This window comes from Panthera uncia (genome assembly GCF_023721935.1).
Source record: "Panthera uncia isolate 11264 chromosome B2 unlocalized genomic scaffold, Puncia_PCG_1.0 HiC_scaffold_24, whole genome shotgun sequence".
Classification (NCBI taxonomy): Eukaryota; Metazoa; Chordata; class Mammalia; order Carnivora; family Felidae; genus Panthera; species Panthera uncia.
In genome coordinates, this window is record NW_026057580.1 from 27,874,717 (window position 1) to 27,896,000 (window position 21,284).

The 21,284-nt window shown below is 35.4% G+C and overlaps 1 protein-coding gene across 1 annotated transcript in view; it reads right to left on the bottom strand.

The window, feature by feature from the left end:
- EYS (eyes shut homolog) overlaps positions 1-21,284 on the bottom strand; it is a 1,624,793-nt gene that overhangs the window by 229,749 nt on the left and 1,373,760 nt on the right. The window contains 1 exon segment of the mRNA XM_049653864.1: positions 3,802-3,910. Coding sequence (XP_049509821.1) covers positions 3,802-3,910 — 109 coding nt within the window.

Below are 21,284 nucleotides of genomic sequence, written 5' to 3' on the forward strand. Positions count from 1 at the left end.
CCCCAACCCCAAACTGCCAAATAAGAACACTATATCTGGCAAAACTGTCCTTTAAAGATGAAGCAGAGGGGCACCTGGATGGCTCATTCAGTTGAGTGTCCAGCTCTTGATTTCAGCTCAGGCCATGATCCCACGGTTGTGGAATCAAGCCCCATATCTGGCTCCATGGTGAGCATGGAGCCTGCTTGAGATCCTCTCTCTCTCTCTCTCTCTCTCTCTCTCTCTCTCTTTCTCTGCCTTTCTGCCCCTCTCCCCTGATCATGTGCTCTCTCTCTAAAATAACATTAAAAAACAATGAAAACAAACCAAATAAACAAAAGCCGAGGAAGCTTATCAATACTAGATCTACCTTACAAGAAATGCTAAAGGGAGTCCTTCAAGTTGAAATGAAAAGGCACTAAACAGCAACATGAAAGCATATGAAAATATAAAGCTTTTTGGGAATGGTGTATATATAGATTAGAGCTCGAAGATCAATCAACTGAAGTTAAGATGCTATTAGCTTAATATACATTATTATAGTTGTAAGATGTTGTATGTAAGTCCTATGATAACCACAAAGACACTATACATATAAGATACAAAAAAGAAAATGAGAAAGGCATCAAAGTATGGTTCATACACATACACATACACACACACATACACACACACACACACACACACACACACACACATATACAAAAATCAATGAAACACAAAGGAAGAGAGCAAGGGAGAAAACCAGAGACAAAAGAGTTATAAGACAGAAAATAATTAATGGAAATAGCAATTTATTACTTATCAATAATTACTTTAAATGTAAATGCAAACCCTCAATCAAAAAACATAAAGTGACTGGGTGGATAAAAAAAGATTAAAAAAAAAAAACCAATATCTAACATATTCTGTCTATAATAGACTCACTTTTGATTTAAGGACACATATAGGCTGAAAGTGAAAGAAAGGAAAGAGATATTCCATGCAAATGGTAACCAAAAAAGAAAATGAATGCCTACAGGTTTTCAGACAAAATAGACAAGTCAACTTGTCATAAGAGACAAAGAATGATAATTATATAATGATTATCTGGGTCAACTGACCAGGAAGATATAACAATTATAAATGTGTATGCATTCAACATCAGAACGCTCAAATATATGAAACATTGACAAAACCAAAGAGAGAAATAGCAGCTCAATGATAGTATGATATTTTAATATCCTTTTTTCAATAATGGCTAGAACATCCAGAGAGAACATAACAAGGAAACAGAGGACTTGAACAACACTGTAGAACAAATGATTTCTTGGATACAGCACCAAAATCACAAGCAACAAAAGCAACAAAAGACAAGGGGGACTATGTCAAATGAAAAAGCTTCTGCACTGCAGAGGAAACAATCAATGAAATGAAAAGGAAATCTATAGAATGAGAGAAAGAATTTGCAAACCACATAGCTGATATGGGGTTAATATTAAAAAAAATATAAGAAACTCCTATGCCTCCAAAGCGAAAACAAATACGGTGGTTAAAAAACTGACACGAGACTTGAATAGACATTTCTCCAAAGACATATAAATAACCAAAAGATATGTAATAAAGATGTTTAACATCACTAATCATCAGGGAAATGCAAATTAAAATCATAATTAAAAACCATCTCACATTTGTTAGGGTAGTCATAAAAAAATAACAGAATATAGCAAGTGTTGAAAAAGATGTGAAGAAACTGGAACCTTCGTGCACTGTGGGTGGGAATGTAAAATTGTACACTTGCTATATACAACAGTATGGAGGTTCCTCAAAAAATTAAAAATGGAAGTATCATATGATCCAGCAATTCCACTAATGAGTATTTATTGAAAAGATAGGGTGCTTGGGTGGCTCAGTTGGTTAACTGGCTGACTTCGGCTCAGGTCATGATCTCATGGTATGTGGGTTTGAGCCCAGCATCAGCCTCTGTGCTGACAGCTCGGAGCCTGGAGCCTGCTTCGGATTCTGTGTCTCCCTCTCTTTCTGCCCCTCCCCTGCTCGTGCTCTCTCTCTCTCTGTCTCTCTCTCAGAAATAAATAAAAACATTAAAAAAATAATGTAATGTAATGTAAAATGCAATGATCCAACAATCCTGTACACTAGTCAGAGCTCATCATGAAAAGTGTACTCTTAATCCCCTTTATCTGTTTCACCCATTCACTCACCTGCCTCCCCTCCTGGCAACCTCTAGGTTGTTCTTTGTATTCAAGAGTCTGTGTTTATTTTTGTTCGTTTGTTTGTTTGTCTCTTTTTTTCTTCAAAACAAAAGCCAATTTTATTCTTACCATCATAATCCACTAGACAGTGTTGAATCTGTTGCAGCAGGAAATTAAGTGTATTATAAAAGGAACAACAACAACAACAAAGCGTGGGAATCAGAAAATCTGGGATCAAGTCTCTTTCCTTATCACTATGAAATTTTGGACATCTGATACTCAGTTTTATAAGATACTATCTTGTAAAAGAGATAATAATTCTTACTTTGGAGAGTTCTTGTGAAGATCCAATGAGATAAAATATATAGCCATAATTCGGAAAATGTAATGTGCTCATGCAAATGTTAGCTATTCTTAAGTGCTTCTTTAAGATGCTTGTATATGTTCAATATGAGAAAAAAAACTACGTAGAAAAAAATGGAAATAAAATGAAATTTCCAATTCATTAGGGCCCTCCACACTGCCAGCTTTAAAGTGCACTAAAATTAGCACTTTGGAGCTCTAATTATACAGATTAACTCTCCATGATGATCAAATGAACCAGGAATTCTTTATCTTAAATGTATTTCTATAAAGTCATACTAAGAAGCATGTAACCAACCACATCATTAAAATTAAAAGAATTCAGCGAATTGCCTGGTCTCTGGAAGGACAACCATCCATCCTCTCTTCTCTAAATTTTGCTTCATTCAATGTTTCTAAGAAAAACTCTCTGAGAAGGGACTTTTTTTTTTTTTTAATTTTTTTTTCAACGTTTTTTTATTTATTTTTGAGACAGAGAGAGACAGAGCATGAACGGGGGAGGGGCAGAGAGAGAGGGAGACACAGAATCGGAAACAGGCTCCAGGCTCCGAGCCATCAGCCCAGAGCCTGACGCGGGGCTCGAACTCACGGACCGTGAGATCGTGACCTGGCTGAAGTCGGACGCTTAACCGACTGCGCCACCCAGGCGCCCCGAGAAGGGACTTTTTAACAGCACAGTACAAGCACTACCATAGCCTATAAAATGCGTTTTTAATTACTGTTTTGTATCTTGCTAATCTTTTTTTTTAAATGTTTTTATTTATTTTTGAGACAGAGAGAGACAGAGCATGAGCAGGGGAGGGGCAGAGAGAGAGGGGGACACAAAATCGGAAGCAGACTCCAGGCTCTGAGCTGTCAGCATAGAGCTGGATGCAGGGCTCGAACTCACAGACAGTGAGATCATGACCTGAGCTGAACTTGGACGCTTAACCAACTGAGCCACCCAGGTGCCCCACATCTTGCTAATCTTTACCCATTCCTGTGCTGTGTTTTTCATCAAGCATAACATATTATATGCAAAGTGTGAGACGAAGATCAATTTCTTGTTAAATTTAATAAAACTTTTATAGCGACAGGCAGTATTAAATATATTTAATTGTACCTAAAGTATCAGGGATGATTATTCTGGTGTTTTGTTGAGAGCTTTTATAAGGACTATGTTCAATAAAGAAATATGATGTGTATTTAGTAACTTAAAAATAAATAGTTATTTGAAATATTGAGGGCACACTTAGTAATGTCTGGAGCTGGATATTTGCATAACTACCTGAGACACATGGGATATCTCTGTGTCTTTCTTCAGTATTGGAGGTTTTCCATCTGCAGTCACTTCAATCATACACACACTTTGAGAGCTGCCCACAGGGATTGTGTAGCTAGAAACAAAACAGAAGAGGCCATTATTGCATGTATTACTGGCAAGAACAGGGTAACTTCACACATGGATGGTAAGTACTTCTTCAATGAGAGAGGTACTTTCTGGATCATAATAATCCTGAAATATGGCCTCAACCAAGTGTGAACATTTTAGGATAGATGAAAGATATATTTCTTTTCTTATGCTGAAATTTTATTTGCCTTCTCTTTCTATCTCTAAATCAGGACTTGAAATGCTTTCAGAAAGTTAAACCCCACAAAACCAAAAGAGCTTTCTGTATAAGTAGCTAATAATAAATTTTAAGTGCTAACAGTGGTGGACATATGGTCTCACTCATGTAGGAGACTGTTGGACAAGTAACAGCAATGTTAAATGATGCAAACCTGCCTAGGTAGAAATTTCCCCTCCCTGGCCTCCAGGGGAAATAGAAATGGAGTAAGAAATGAAAGGCTGCATACCCTTGAGCAGTGAGATTACAATGTGATATAGTTATCGGAACTCAGAAAGCATGCTGCTAATGTACTGGCTGGTACTGTGTCTCAGAGATAAAGAAAAGTATAAGGTTAAGGGAATTTGTAGAATGAATAGCAGAAATGACCAATACACAATTGAAAATTTATCACAGTTTATAAAGTGATACAATCAGATAAAAAGGTACACATACTAAAGTACTTGGCAAAAAATTAAATAGAATTTTAAAAGGCAATTTAAATGATAGTACCCTGTCACTTGCCACATGTAATAATAGTAACTTGTCTTTTTAAGTCTATTCCATAGAGATATCAGAAATTCATTTACTAATATTAACAGTGGCTATTTCTGCATACTGAAAGTATGATCTTAATGCTCACTTTTGCTTTTTTGTATTTTCTAAATTTTAGACAATGAACACACCTAATTTTTATTTTTAATTTTGACCCACTGCCCCAGTTTGCACATGACTAAGACATTTTCCAGGATGCAGGATTTCTCAGTGCTAAAACAAGGTAAGTGCCTCGTACATCAGGATCAGTTGGTAATTCTACTTTTAAAAGAAAAAGTCAGTTTTATTAAAAATCATTAGTTAAATCACTTATCAATATTTTTCTTAAAATCAACTTTGGGGTCTAAGTTGAATGGAAAAAGCAAACCAGAACTTCCTTCCCCCACCCCCCACCCTCTCCCCCTTGCTCCAAAAAGGGATAGTGGTCATGCTGGTTTTCTCTTCCCCTTTACCTAGAAATACAAATCTGATATGGCCCTTTTAATACATTATCACACTACTTTTTGGGCCCCTGCTCCAGTTTACCAAGGACACTTCTAATTCTGATCAGATCACTGTTGAAAATGTTTAAATTCCACAAATAACCTCTAGAGTGTCGCATTTGTGTGAATTGTAAATTGTGGTGATATATGAAGCACATTTGTCATTATAGTTGAAATGGGAAGGTAGATCTGTACAGATGCTTTATTCTGGAAATTCAGGAAATAGTTCTCAGGGAATGCACATGTCCTTATTAAGACACAGTAAGATCTCGTTTTGTTTGTTTCATTCAGAGCTTGTTAAAATCTAACCATGAACTTCAGTGCTATAGAAGGAAGCTACTCTACCCTATATACTTTCTGTTACCTCCTTTTCTTCCCCTGGCCCTTCCACTAAATGGTTGATTCTATTGTCTGCTTGGTTTATGTACCATTTTGGAAATTGATGCTCTAATTTCACCAGAGATTTTTCTATATGTAGATTCTTATCATGTTCATTTTTATAATATCTCATTTTTGCTTACAGACCAAACTGTATGATAGGCAATGAAAAAATGCTCTATAAACAAATTTAGACATTATGCCACATAAATCATTTGAGGCATACATATCCCGTATGCCTCTCAAGTATTGCTGAGGCCAGCCAAGTCTAATGATTTAAAGACTTAAGGATCATATTTTGATATAATCCATTGACTAGCTGAGTGATCCTAGGCAAACCACTTAACCTTTCTTCCCTAAAGTGTGATTATCCACAGAAGGGAGATAATCATTCTTGGTTCATAAATGGTTAGTGAGAATCACATTATTTAATGTACATAAATCATTCAGCGCTAATATTAAAATCCAAAGTTAAAGCAATTATTTGCTGACTAGACAGGGATCTCTAAAGAGATTTTTATGAAAATAAATTACACAGTCAAGATGAAGTGTTCACCTACTTCTACTAATATTACCTATAATGGGATTCAAAATCAAATACTCAGGTTGCATTACCTTGAAAACTAAAATTTGATGAAAGAAACATTTTTTCCAGTGTCTGTAACATTCTTGTTCTTTGTATTTACAGTCTTTAGATAGGCTAAACAATTTGGCAGAAAATTCTGATTTGGCAAGATAATTTATTTTTAAATTTTTAGAAGAGCCTGCTCCAAGTGGAAGTTCAGGGTATCCAAAACCAAGGGAAGGGTTGTACAAATGTAAACAATGGAGAGTGGATTGTTCAATCAAGTACTTTTATATAATTGAATGCTATGCGGCTCTTAAACAGGAGTTAGAATATTAACTAATGGCATAGAAAAATATTTGTATAGAATAGAAAAAGGATAGACAATTTGAGTGATATACCATTTTTATAAAAAAATATGCATAGAGATAATACTTGATCTACTCTCGCTAATATTAACAGTGGCTATCTGTGCATGCTGAGAATGAAGATGATTTTTAATTGGTCTCTTTTGCTTATTTGTATTTTCCATATTTTGGACATGGAACATACAATAATTTTAAATTTCACCTCTTAAAAGAAAAATTCAGTTTTATAAAAAAAAAGTTCAGTTTTTATTTATATAAAAACAAAAATAATTTATTGACATTTTTGTTTTCCTAGATTTCATGCTTTCTTTCTAGGTAAACTATCTTCATGTTAGGTATGTTAACTCTTGAACAACACAGGGGTTAGGGGTGACCACCCCTGCCCTGCATACTTGAAAATACACATACAACTTTTAAAAGTTAGCCAATAGCCTTCTGTTGACCAAAAGTCCGACCAATAACCAACAGCCAATTAACACGTTTTATATGTTATATATGTTATATACTGTATTCTTACACTAAACTAAGCTAGAGAAAAGAAAATGTTATCAAGAAAATCGTAAGGAAGAGGAAATAGCATTTATAGTACTGTACTGTATTTATTAAAAAAAAATACGCATATAAGTGGACCCACACAGTTGAGACCCATGTTGTTCAAGGGTCAACTGTATTGCTTTCTGACAGCCTCTGAAATCTCTTCTTCTAGAATTTATGTTAGACACTTTTCAGAAGACTATTAAACTGTTCTCTAAATTTCTTAATCTTGCTTTCACATCTTTAAAATGCTTTCTTAATTTCCCTGTCCTGTATTCTTCCTAGGCACCAATTTTTTCTGCAGCAGTCTCTAGGACTATTTATTCTATTGACAGAATTTTAATAAATTTTAAATTTTAATGAATATTTTATTCCCCAGGATTTTGAATCTTTTGCATCATTTTTGTATAATTTATGCCTGATTTTCCTTTATAGATTCTCCTTTAAGACGAGTTATTCTTTCACTAATGTCTTCTAGCATCCCAGAACTATTTACTTAAAAGTTTTTGTCAGATTTTTCCATAAAAATGATTTTATCTAGAGTGATTCATGTTCCACTTGTTGATTTCCTTTGTTCCTTTCTCAGTGTTGCCATGTGTTCTGATACTGTGCTGTGCAGCCTCATTTTTAGTTTTTTTTTTCTCTTTCCCCTCACTTCCATTTTCCTTGTTGTGCTCATCTGATGTAACCCATGTCTGCTTGCCTAATGAGAACCCTACCTGATCTTCAGAGCATCTAAACCTGAATCTTGGATAATGTATATTTGGCAGTTCTGTTCTATGGTGATATTGAAGGTATCCTTTGGTCCATTCAGAGCTGAAAAGATTGCTTGGTACAGTTCTGCTCATGATGCTTTGGTTGTCTCTGTTCTTTGTAGGCTGGCAGTTTGCTAAAAGTCAGAATCCCAGAGGACAGTCTCTCTTTTTCTCTGTGGGTAGATAGGTAGATAAATGATAGAGATATCACATGTATACTTGAATGACTAGTTTAAATTCCCTTATAGGAGCTGAGCATCCCTGTTTTTAGACCTAGATCTTGGCAGGCCTGCAGTCTTAGCTCTTGATGCTTTGCAGTCTTGTCGGTTTCTTGTCTGGGAAGATGTCTATCTTGTTTTTGAATTCGCTTTTGTATTTTCAGTTGTGTATTTTAAAATTTTCTATATTGTTGCTATGTGTTTGACACTAAGGAGGAACGCCAAAGTGTGATGTTACAGTCATCTTGACCAGAAGTCTCACTTTTTTTTTTACAATAAGAAAAAACAACAATAAAGATAAAATTGAGTTATAACTTTTTTTAATGCTTATTTATTGATTATGAGAGAGAGAGGGAGGGAGAGCACGCACATGTGGGGATAGAGAGAGGAACAGACTCTCAAGCAGACTCTGCAATGTCACTGTAGAGCCCAATGCAGGGCTCGATCTCATGAACTGAACCATATGATCATGACCTGAGCTGAAATCAAGAGCCAGATGCTTAACCAACTGAGCCACCCAGGTGCTCTGAGCCCTAACTTTTGAAGGGCCATGTAAATAGAAAGTTATCTTTAATCTGTGAGGGGTGGAATGAAGGAAAATTAAGCACATTGGAGGTGCCTTTATAATTTTGCAGGCTTTTAAATTTGGAAAGAATAATTTCTTTGTCTTTTTCCATCTCGGGTTGTGTGTGTGTGTGTGTGTGTGTGTGTGCGTGCGCTTTCACATTTCAATGCATCTGTCTCATGTTTTTCTTCAGTGGCAGATTTCAAAAGCACATAAGTAAAGTGGTTTGTCTTTCTTCCAGAGAGAAATAGGAAGTATGGATTTCTTTCTTCTTTAAGGTACTTACGTTTGATTTGTCAAATCTTGGAGTTATATGAGTCACTGGCATTATACCATAATGAAATTAAATGCTTTAAAAGGCCAATGTAGTGCTATGCTGAAGGCTCACAAAACATAGCTCATGCATAATTGTAGTAGCTATAGAATTTTAAGCCATGATATAAAAGTAACATAACTGAACAGCACCAACTGTGTCTAGGGAATATTGCAAAGTTGATGGCAATACTGAATCCTTCCACAGGTGCAAAATATGTTCTTTTCTCTTATCACTCGCTAGGTTTGGTTATTATACAGCAATGATTCTAGCTTGTCTATTTTATTCATTATAATTTTTTAAATGTTTATTTATTTTTTGAGAGAGACAGAGACAGAATGTGAGTGGGTTAGGGGCAGTGAGAGGGATCATGACCTGAGCCAAAGTAGGACGCTCAACCGACTGAGCCACCCAGGCGCCCCTAGCTTGTCTATTTTAAATTTTGGACATGAATTAACTTTGCTGGGTTTATTTCTTTATTTACCTAAATTAGACTTTAAAAATGAATGTAAAAACAAGTTCTCTATATGGATAACCTTTAATATAGATAGCAGTTAAGTGAATCTCCAAGATAGTAACTATTATGACCAAAAATAACCAGCCTTAATGTTTACCACATGTTAAGTATTACTCTGAAATGAATAGATAACATTCACATTAAGCTCCAGCTTGGAACTTCCATTAAAAGAATCTTTCTGGCTAGATTTAGGACTGAGAGAGATTAACCTCAATGTTAGCTGCTATGATCTCCACATTCCGCTCAAAGTTTCACTGGAGTTGTGAGAGTTAGCTCTGCATATGAATAGCTGAGATGGGAGACTCAGATCGGCAGATGGCAGTAAAGGTACATGGCGGAGATGGAGGCACTGAAAGGCATCTGATCCCCACAGATAGGATCTAATTGACAGTGTGATTGTTTTAGGTCCCTGTTTGCAACAGGAAAACAGGGGAAAATATATTTAAAAGATTATACATCAGGCAGTATGGATGAAACTGTCCAGAGACATACAGTTTTCCTTACCGGTCATGTATCTAATGTGACTGTCATGGCTGTGTGGGCAAATTTAAGAAGATGCTGTTTACGACCATGAAGGTTTCATACAGCCCAATCAACACAGCCATACTGTTTGAGGTTGTTAATGTGACTCAGCACAATCTATATGTTAAATGAATGTAAAAAAAAAGATCAGACACAAAAATCACTGTTAGGCCCTTTGCCAAATAAAAGCAATGTAAACACACCAAAGGCACCTTGAAGCATGCCTTTTTATTTAGAGCACCAAAGAGCTGGCCAGGATGGCCACACAAACAGTTTGTACAAGGAATGCTGCCTGACCTCTGTCTGATAGGTGATTGTTACAAGGACTTCCTGCCTCTAGATGATTGTCATGAGATGGTCATTGGCTTTAGGTTATTTTATTTAGCCTTTTCTCTGACTGACAGATAGCCCAAATATCCTGAATAATAAATTACTGAGAAAACCGAGCCATTATCCTGTGAAGCACTGATACTAAAGAAAGAATCTGCAATGATTCCTGAAGACTGCTGGAGCAGGAACTTCATTTACACCCTTGATTAGCCAGAGCAGTCGTCAAGGGAACAACCAACCAGCTGTCATGAGATATCACAGATATTCCAAAAACTGTGATTTTACTTCTGACTACACTATCCAATTCATGTGCACTGGGACCTACAGCATATACAGACCAGAGATTTCATGGTCTCCCGGTAGCACCTATAAAAGTATAGACGGCCAGAATACCCTTGTTTTCTTTGCCCAGTAAAAACATTCACATAATGACTATTACAATTACACAAATTGAAATTTGTATTCAGAAATACTGTGTTTTTTGACCTGACATCTGGCTTTAATCTATCTGAAAATCATGGTAAGAAGCTTCAATGGTGTGCTGGAGAAGGCTAGTACTGACTCACGAGAGCTGGTTTTGTGCATTCTTTCTCAATTCACACATCTGTGAATTCATGTTGGTAATTTGAAATTGACCATGGTGGGAGTATTTATGCCTGGTCAATTGGCAAAGCTACAAATCATTCAACCCTTTATCCTCCCCTTTTTCCTCTAAGATCTTGAATCCATGGAGATTCTTGAATATTTCCTAGTAGGATTTAAGTATTCACTTAGAACAAGGGCATTAAGTTGCAAAGCTTAGCTTCATTGTTGGCATTTAATTTGGAACTTCAATAGGAAATCTGTTTTATTCATACTCTGTTCATAGCTCTAGGTTGGATCAGTTTACTCTGCTGATAAATGGGGGTTTTAAGAATATTACCCTTAAAACCTACACATACACAGTTTATAAATGCCAATTAGTACTTAGTTTTACCCTTCAAGTCTAATACTTATTGCTCAATTCATTTGTTTTTAGCAATCTTGGGGTATATTTGTATCCAGTCCACTAAATAAACAGTCAAAACTCAGGAGTTGAAAATACTCATTTCTGATCCTTTCCTCTTCAACCCCTAAACTCTCATATACACATATTTTGAGCTACTAAAGTTTCCCAAGTTGAAATAGCATTTGAAAAAAATCAATTTAATAATAGATTATTTCACCCAATTTGAACAAAAAGCCATTCTGATGATATGGGTATGTAGAGAGATTCACTTCCGTTAGCTTAGGAGTGAAACCAAAGACCTGTTTCCCTTAGGAAAAAACCATGTGTGTCCCTGTCATTTTTTAGAAGTATTACAGTGAGTGATGGCTGATTCTTACAAAATTGCCTTACCTAAATAATAAACGTGCGGTTTACCTGTCTTCTAAATACTGGGTTTTGCATGATTAGTATTACTTGTAGCATATGATTGATTTTCCTGCCTGTGTATTTTGAGATTTATTTTAAAAAATAATATTTTGATGCTAAAATATTTATACTGTACCATATTTAATCCAATTTATTAATCTAGCTTTTATTAAAAATATGAAGAGAGAGATTAATAGAGATGCAAAGGATTTAAATTTCACAAGCACTCTCGAAGCCAAACTTGTAAATATTCTCATCACTCTAAATGTAAAAAGGCTGTAGTGTGATCCAGCAAGCCGTGCCTCAGGATCAATACCTCTTTGGTTTCATATTTCTTTGTCAGCTGGCACGCCATCTAAGTGTCCCTTGTCTCAGCTTATTCAATTTTCTCTGGGAAAGTCCATCTATTTCTCATTCTTATATATAACTTTTTTCTTTATGGTTTCTAAGGTTTTAATGCATGCCATTTCCCCCCCAATTGTCCTCCTATACACCTTTGCCAAACGTGGCTTCCCCATCTTTGAAACTTCTGATATGGAGAGAAGAAAAGTAAAGTTCTTACCCCAAGCAAACTTTCAATTTGGAGATAGCCAGACAAGTAAAATTTTAGAAATTCAATCAATATAAAAATAGATGCAATCAATGAATATATGTAATCTAGGCTTAATGCTTGAAGAAGCATTACTAGCCCCTCCTTAATTTAGGGTCTGTTTCTTATTAATAGCTCCCATGAAAGCACTCTGAATTTAAAAACTGAGAAAAATGTAATTAAATAAATGATTAGGATGATGAAAAAATGCTTTGTCTTTCACCCTTACAATAGAGACAACATACTTCTGGAGTTGTTTATGATAAGAAAAACAATTACATTAACCTTTTAGAAGTGTTCCAGAAGATGACAAATGAAATACACCAAGTAGACCAAAATCTGTGTCATGTCATGTGCAAAGTAAAATTGCTGATAGAGATGGTTTCAAAATTTTATATTACTTGATACAAATAGAAAACTAAATTACTGTGAGGCCTGTAAGCCCACAATGATGAAGAAATTTAATAAGCTCTAAATACATAATCTCAGTTAATTTTATTTATGTAATCTTGATCCAAATGATTTAAGGTAGTTACCTTTAAACTCTAATACTTCATTTTATCTTAAAACATGTACATTTGTTCAGGGGCGCCTGGGTGGTTTAGTCATTAAGTGTCTGACTTCGGCTTAGGTCATGTTCTGACCTGAAGTTCCTTCCCAATTCCACATCCCATGAGTTCGTGGGTTCTAGCCCCATATCAGGCTCTGTGCTGACAGCTCAGAGCCTGGAGCCTGCTGCGGATTCTGTGTCTCCCTGTCTCTCTGCCCCTCCTTGGCTGCACTCTGTCTTCTCTCTCTCTAAAAATAAATAAACATTAAAAAAATTAAAAACCCATGTACATTTGTTCATACTAAAATTTGTTCGTTATTCTATTATACGACTGAGTCTACACTAGTTTTTCATATGAGGGAAAATAGTAGGAAATAGAAGAAAAAGGGAAAATCTGTGTAGGGAAATAAAGCATAAAATAAATTAGTGTTCAGGAAAATTATCTTATACAACTTAAAATGGATCTATTCATTCAATAAACAAATGAATCCCTATTATGTAAGAAACTAATAGGTGGTGGGGAGGTGGAGGTAGATAAAGCAGTTGTCTTCTGAAGGTCTTCATAGAGGGTAGACAAGAAAGACACTACCATTCTTTGAGAGGTCAATTTTCACCAAAACCAGAGGAATCAGGGCCGGCACACCAGTATTGGCAGTGTAGGTTAGTGTTAATGAGAGCTGACAGATCTGTGCTTGGTCTTCAAGTCTCACTCAAACTCAGTGAGCAAGTGATGCTGGGAAGATTTTACTCAGATACAAACTGGGAGCTTGTGATTGCCAGGCTCATAAGGCAAAAATGAAAATAGGGAGTTCAAAGAGTGCCTATCTTTACTGATTATAGAAAACAAACAAAAAGGAGAATATTTTTTTCCTCATCTTTAGCTTTTTTTGCTCTTCTTTAAAGAGCCCCAGTCCAGTATCTCATGCTTTCATGCTGCTCTGTCTTATCTTCTATCCATTGTAAGCAATGCTTGACCAATGAGAGGACACACTGGAATACATCATTTGAAAGTGACAGAGATACCTTCATTGGGTATACACTGTTATTATAGCAATGGCCTCTTATAATGGGATAGTTTGCTTTATTTAATAAACATTTGTATATCATTTTATTATGAACCAAGCATTTTATTTTCCTCAAGTATTTTACCTTTAAATTCTTTTTTAAAAAGTAAGCTCTATGCCCAATGTGGGGCTTGAACTCACCATCCCCAGATTAAGAGTCCCATACTGTAGTGACTGAGCCAGCCAGGTGCCCCTCCCCAAGGACTTTAAAATATTCAACATCATCCTCCCCACGAATTAAGCAGAAACATGTTGGGTTTTTTTTCCATTTAAAGATCAGGAAGTTGAGTACCTGAGGGGCTAACTATCTGCGGTCCCCTAGTACCTAGCTGACATAGCTGGGTTTTGATGTGAAGATGGAAGCAGAGATTGAAGTGAATTCCAGAAACACCAAAATGCTGCCAATGACTCAAAGATAGAAGAGGTGAGGAACAAATCTTCCCTCAAGCCTCTGAAGGCAGGGTGGTTTTACTGACACCGTGACTTCATAGTTCTGGACTCCAGAACTATGAGAAAGTAAATTTCTATTGTTTTAAGCCATCAATTTTATGGCAATTAGGTTACAGCAGCCACAATAAGCAAATACAGAGCAGAAGTTTTTCTTTTTTTAATGAAACAATGTTAAAAATTAGAGGCAAGGATTAGAATATTAGCAGTGTTCAATAATTAAAATGGAATTCAGACATAAATGAGATTAGAATGTGTATATATTGAATTATAAGTGGACACCTTATTAAGGTATACAGATAATCTAAAAGATTTGGGTTTAACAAATATCTCAGTTGTGGAGTGGTTATGAAAAAGATCAGAAAGCAACAGTGTATCTCTTTTTTAACATTTTCACAGTGTAGTTAAATTTGACAGGAAACACTGATGTAATAAACACAAATCTATTACAGATACCTAAATCTAGTACCTGCATTTATTGTAATTCAAATAGAGTAATAAAAACATTCTAACAGACCTCTTTAAAGTGCAAAGGGGACTGTGCTCACTAATTCACTAAACACTAAGGGTGAACACAGTCATAGTAGTAACTGGAAAAGCAATGGCAAAAATATATTCAGCAATTTACAGTCCTTTACTATTTGATACTTTGAAATCTAAAACACATTTCCCTTTGGTTTGTTTTTAATTACCTTTAGGGGGTGGGATTATATTTGCTATCTATAGTAAAAGGAAATGTTTATATTCAAAGCTTTTTATCAATTGCAGATGTTTTGTTGACAACCAATATAGCAAACATTTCCACAGTGGTTTACTTTAACCCTCAACCAACTGAGAATCAAGTGTCTTAATCTTGGGGAGAATAATACAAATTTTGAAATCATAAGTTCTTTAGGCCAAAGAAAGTTCTCAGTGGTGGTGCTGTAGATGGGTGGAGAAAGCTTGTCTTTCTACTCAAAGACTTTCCAGGGAATCAAAGTTTTATGCCACCACAGAAGCAATTCTATATTACATTGTGAATTGTAAAGGGGAGAACAAAGAAGTATCCACAAATGAGGAAACTTACCAACCTTATTAAAGAATCTTTGAATATTTTCTCTACTCAAAAGCATTTTCTGAATTGAGAAGGGGTTCTCATTTTGCTAATACCTCAGCCAGAGCCTAGAATTTCCTGAAGTGATAGTTTTCAAAGAAAAAAAAGCACTAGATGTAATAGGAATATTAAAATACACACATGATTGTTTCATTCTGAGTGATTATATAAGTATAGGGTTGTAAGGATCAAGCTACTTTCCTTTCTAGTACTTAGAAGAGAAAAAATGATCCTCCTCCCCTTTTCTCTTTATGGTCTTTTTGTAGAGCATCATAATACAACACAGTTCCATGCACCTTTTACCAGCAGAATAAAATAATCAGACAAACTTTATAAAGAAGAATTTCTCACATTAACAGTTATATACCTATAAATGCAAACTGGAACAGGGTCAACTGTACTCAGAACCCAGGAGTCTTAGTGGTAGGAAAGACTTGAGATGCATAGTCCATTCTCCTACTTAAAGGAAGACACTTTGTAAAGGCTTTGTAAAAGATGAATTTCAACCCGTTTGAATATTCAAATGAAAGAAGGCTCATTATGTCACGAAGCCATTTCTTCATTGTTTAACAGTTTTGCCACTGTTTGTATAAAAGCCATTCTGTGTGTGTGTGTGTGTGTGTGTGTGTGTGTGTGTGAGACCCCGTGATGTGTGTGTGTTAGGTACCCTTTATTGAAGATTTTCTTAAATCAGATACTGGGTTCAACACCATACATGGATTATATCAAGGCAGTGTTTCTCAATTTGGGTTTCCTTTTTGCCCCATTTACCTCCAGGGAATATATGGCAATGTCTGGAGAAATCTTTGTCACAACAGCAAGAGGAGGATGCCACTGACATTTAGTAGGAAGAGGTCACCAATGCTGCTAAACATCTTATAATGCACAGGGCAGCCCCTAACAACAAAGCATATATATCCCTAAATTATCAACAATGTTCATCTTGCGAAACTCTGATTTGAAGTAAAAACAGAGTGAATGTTCACTAGCTAAATAAATGGTAGGTCTTGTTATAAAAATGAGGGGCAAAGGAACATGTTTTTTCCCCCTGTAATACAGCACTATTTTCTACAATGAAGGATTATAAAAAGATTATTTTAGAGTTTTTTTTAGATGCTTATTTATATTTGAGAGAGAGGGAGAGAGACCGTGCAGGGGGGAGACGGAGACAATCTGAAGCAGGCTCCAGGCTTTGAGCTGTCTGTAAGCACAGAGCTCGATGCTGGGCTGAAACTCATGAACCTCATGAGCTGTGAAATCTTGACCTGAGCCAAAGTTGGCTGCTTAACCAACTGAGCCACCAATGCGCCCCTAAAAATATTACTTTAAAACATTTTGTTATTTTCATGCAACATATTCACATGACTCAAGATTCAAAAGGTATGCAAAGATATGTATATAGTGTAAAATCTTTCTCCTACCCCACACCTGGACTACCCAAGTCCTGTCCATCGAGGAACCAGTGTTACCAATTTCTTGTTTATTTATCCAGAAGTCCTCTATGCATCTGTAAATGCACACATACACAGACATATGTGGACACAAATACTATATACATTCTTCCCATGGTGTTTTTATTATTTAATCCATTTTAGAGATTATGTTCTAGCATGACACAAAGAGTTTCCATGTTTCTTTTTAAGGTGGTAGAGTATTTCATTGTATGGATTTCACTGTACTTTATGTAACCTCTCCTCCCTCTATGGATATATTTTCATTTTTTTTCTACAAGTAGATTCGACAAGTAGAATTACCAAAGAAAAAAGTTTGTGTTTGTAATTTTTATTGGCTATTTTCCAAATTACCCTGCATTAAAGTTGTACCTGTTTCCATTTTGTAACTTTTAAAATTTTCTCTTACTGTTTATACCTTCTCATCAAAAACTTTCTAGGAATAAATAAAAAGGTTGGTACACCAGACAGTATTTTGTTCCTATCATGTTCTCAGGACTCAACTATTCAGAATCTGCCCACAAGGTTTTTTTTTAAACCTGCTTTTAATTGTGGTAAAACATATATAACATAAAGTTTACCCTTTTAACCATATTAAGTGTAAAATTAAGTGGCATTAAGTATATTTACAATATTGTGTGACGGTCACCACTATTTCCAAAATTTTTCATCACACCAAATAGGTGAAACTCTAATTATTAAACAATAGTTCCCCATTCAGCCTCCCCTCAATAGCCTTGAATCTAATTTGTGTCCATGAATTTGTCTATTCCAGACATTTCATGTAGGTGGAATCATACAGTATTTGTTCTTTTGTGTCTGCCTTATTTCACCTTAGCATGAAGTTTTCAAGGTCCATCCATGTTGTAACATGTATTAGAATTTCATTCCTTTTTTAAGGCGTTTTATCTATCTCTTGATAGACATATATTTGTTCACAGCTTTTGGCTACTGTGAACAATGCTGCTATGCATACTGGAATATAAGAATCTGTTCGAGTCCCTGTTTTTAGTTCTTTTGAGTATGTACCTAGGAGCGTAATTGCTGGGTCATATAGTAATGTTACATTTAACTTTTTAAGGAACCATCAAATTGTTCTCCATAGTGACTAGACTATTTTAGATTCCCACCAGCATTGTACTAGGGTTCCAATTTTTTCACACCCTTGCAAATAACATTTGTTATTTTTCATTTTGAAAATAAAATTATAGCCATTGTAGTAGGTATACAGTGGTATCTCATGGTTTTGATTTGCATTCCCCTAATAACTAATGATTTTGAGCATGTCTTCATAGGCCTATTGACCTTTTATATGTCTTCTTTGGAGAAATGTCTGTTCTTTGCCTATTTTAATGCCAGGTTCTTTGCCTATTTTAAAATTGGGTTGTCTGTCTTTATATTGTTTGTCTTTTATTGTTTATTGTTCCTCCTCGTACCCTGAATCAAAACCTTACTCAAATTAATTTTCACCCATTCATCATAAGTCTGCTTCCTTGAGAGAAGACAGAATCCTTTTACTCTAATAGGCACATAACCATTAAATTTGGTTTCCTGCCCAATTCTGGCAAGGCATAATTTACCTTTTCAAGAGGATTAAGATAATGGTGAAAAGTATCAAGGATTTTATTTCCTAAAATATTTTAGGTAAATTTTTCAAGGGATAATCTTACCTCTGAATTTGAGAAAGAATATTTGTAAATACATTCATAAGCAAGCAATGATAACTCTAATAAAAAGGTTAATTATCTATAATGGGTCACAAATTCTTTTGCAGATATTTTTAAACAAATTATACAAACCTAGGCAAAAAGTCTACACAAACTGTCAAAATTTGTTGTCTATTCAAATTCACTTTGGAAACATATTGTAGGTTAATTTAATTACATTCAGATTAGGTGTGACTAAAAGGTAACGAAACAAATCTAATCACTGGAAAAATTAGAAATTTTAAGTTTTCTAGAACCCTCCAAATTATACTGATAGTGTTTTATGTATGTAAATTAAATATCTAAAAAGTAATTTAGACACAAATGAGATCAGAATATGTATAGGGGTGCCCGGGTGGCTCAGTTGGTTAAGCAGCTGATTGTTGATCACAGCTCAGGTCTTGATCTCAGGGTCGTGAGTTCAAGCCCTGCACTGGGCTTCACACTGGGTGTGAAGCCTACTTAAAAACAATAAATAAAACAAACTTAAGAAAAAGAATATGTATACATTAAATTGTGAGTGGACTTTTAATATGTACAGATAATCCAAATGACTTGGCTTTAACAAATATTTAGCTGTTGAGTAGCTGAGAAAAAAATCATAAAGCAATAGTATCTTTCCTCTTGAACATTTTCACAATGCAACTTAATATGTTAGGAACCTTGATTTAATCAATATAAATTCAACAACGTAAATGGAAATAAAAAGGTTCTAGATTCCTAATATATTGTCATTGGTCAGGCCTGTATTTTGTAATGGTTTACAACAGAAGTGTATTCAAATTAAATGGTAGACAAAATCCTGGGTCCATTAAGTGTTAAATCAACAATAACAACAAAAATTTGAAGAGAAAGATTGAAGACAATACAAAGTAATGACATCACCAACACTACTACTGATACTACTACCACTATTAATTGATAATAATTGATTGAATAAGATTTACTAAATGCCAAGTAACAAGTGCTTCTATATACTACATATATTAACTCACCATAACCTCCACAAGTAGGCAATCTTATAGTGTCCATTTTACAGATAAGAGAATGGAAGCATGGGATTGTAAGTGATTTGTCTAACCTCACAAGGAGAAGATCCAGGATATGGACCCAAATAGACTGGCTCTGAATCTAAATACCTAACTCTTTTATCAGTGGTCCCCAAACTTATTTCCACATTGACAACTCCTGGGTGTCCTACAAAAATTACAATGATCAGGCCATAACCCCAATCAACTAATTCCCAATCTCTAGGGATGGAACACAGGCACATGTATTTTTTGAAGCTACACAGGTGATTCCAGTGTGCAAAGTTGGGAATCCTAGGTAGCCTTAAATCATGGAAATCAAAGAAACCAGAATTATCAAGCAGAAAACCTACAACTGAAGCATTAAGAAGAAGGGATAATCTTAAACATAAAATGAACCACAACAAATAACACATGACATTCTTATACCACTAAAGAAAAAAAAAGAGTTTAAGCTGAAGCAAGATGAAATTGGGTATCTTGAGTATTAATATTCTACTTACCAAAACTACATGAGGTAATAAGCATTTTAAAGAAAAGGGTGTCTGCTCTTTATTTGGAATGAAAGTGGTATTATGTTGAGAAACAGGCAATAGATAGACAATTCTAAAATTTGAATGGAACCAGAAAAGACCCTGAACAGCCAAAGTAATGTTGAAAAGCAAAGCAAAGTTGGAGGCATCACAATTCTGAATTTTAAGCTGTATTACAAAGCTGTAATCATTAGGACAGTATGGCACTGGCACAAAAACAGACACGTAGATCAATGGAATAGAATAGAGGACTCAGAAGTGGACCTACAATTATATGGTCAATTCAACTTTGACAAAGCAGGAAAAAATATCCAATGGGAAAAAAAATAGTCTCTTCAACAAATGGTGCTGGGAAAACTGGCAGCGACATGCAGAAGAATGAAGCTGGCCCACTTTCTGACACCATACACAAAAATAAATTCAAAATGGATGAAAGACCTAAATGTGAGACAGGAAACCATCAAAATCCTAGAGGAGAACATAGGCAACAACCTCTTTGAACTCCGCTGTAGCATTTTCTTACTAGACATGTCTCTGGAGGTTGGGAAACAAAGCAAAAATGAACTACTGGGACTTCATCAAGATGAAAAACTTCTACACAGTGAAGGAAACAATCAGCAGAACTAAAAGGCAACCAATGGAATGGGAGAAGAAATTTGCAAATGACATATCTGATAAAGGGTTAGTATCCAAAATCTATAAGGAACTTAGCAAACTCAACATCCAATTAATGAACAATCCAGTTAAGAAATGGGCAGGAGACATTAATAGACATTTCTCCCAAGAAGACATACAAATGGCTAACAGACACACGAAAAGATGCTCAACATCACTCATCATCAGGGAAATGCAAATCAAAGCCATAATGAGATACCACCTCACACCTGTCAGAATAGCTAAAATAAACAACTCAGGAAACAACAGATGTTGCCAAAGATGCAGAGAAAAGGGGAACTCTCTTACACGGTTGGTGGGAATGCAAACTGGTGCAGCCACTCTGGAAAACAGCGTGGAGGTTCCTCAGAAATTTAAAAATAGAGCTACCCTATGACATAGCAATTGTAGTACTAGGTATTTATCCAAAGGATACAAAAGTGCTGATTCAAAGGGACACACACACCCCAATGTTTATAGCAGGACTATCAACAATAGCCAAATTATGGAAAGAGCCCAAATGTCCATCGACTGATGAATAGATAAAGAAGATA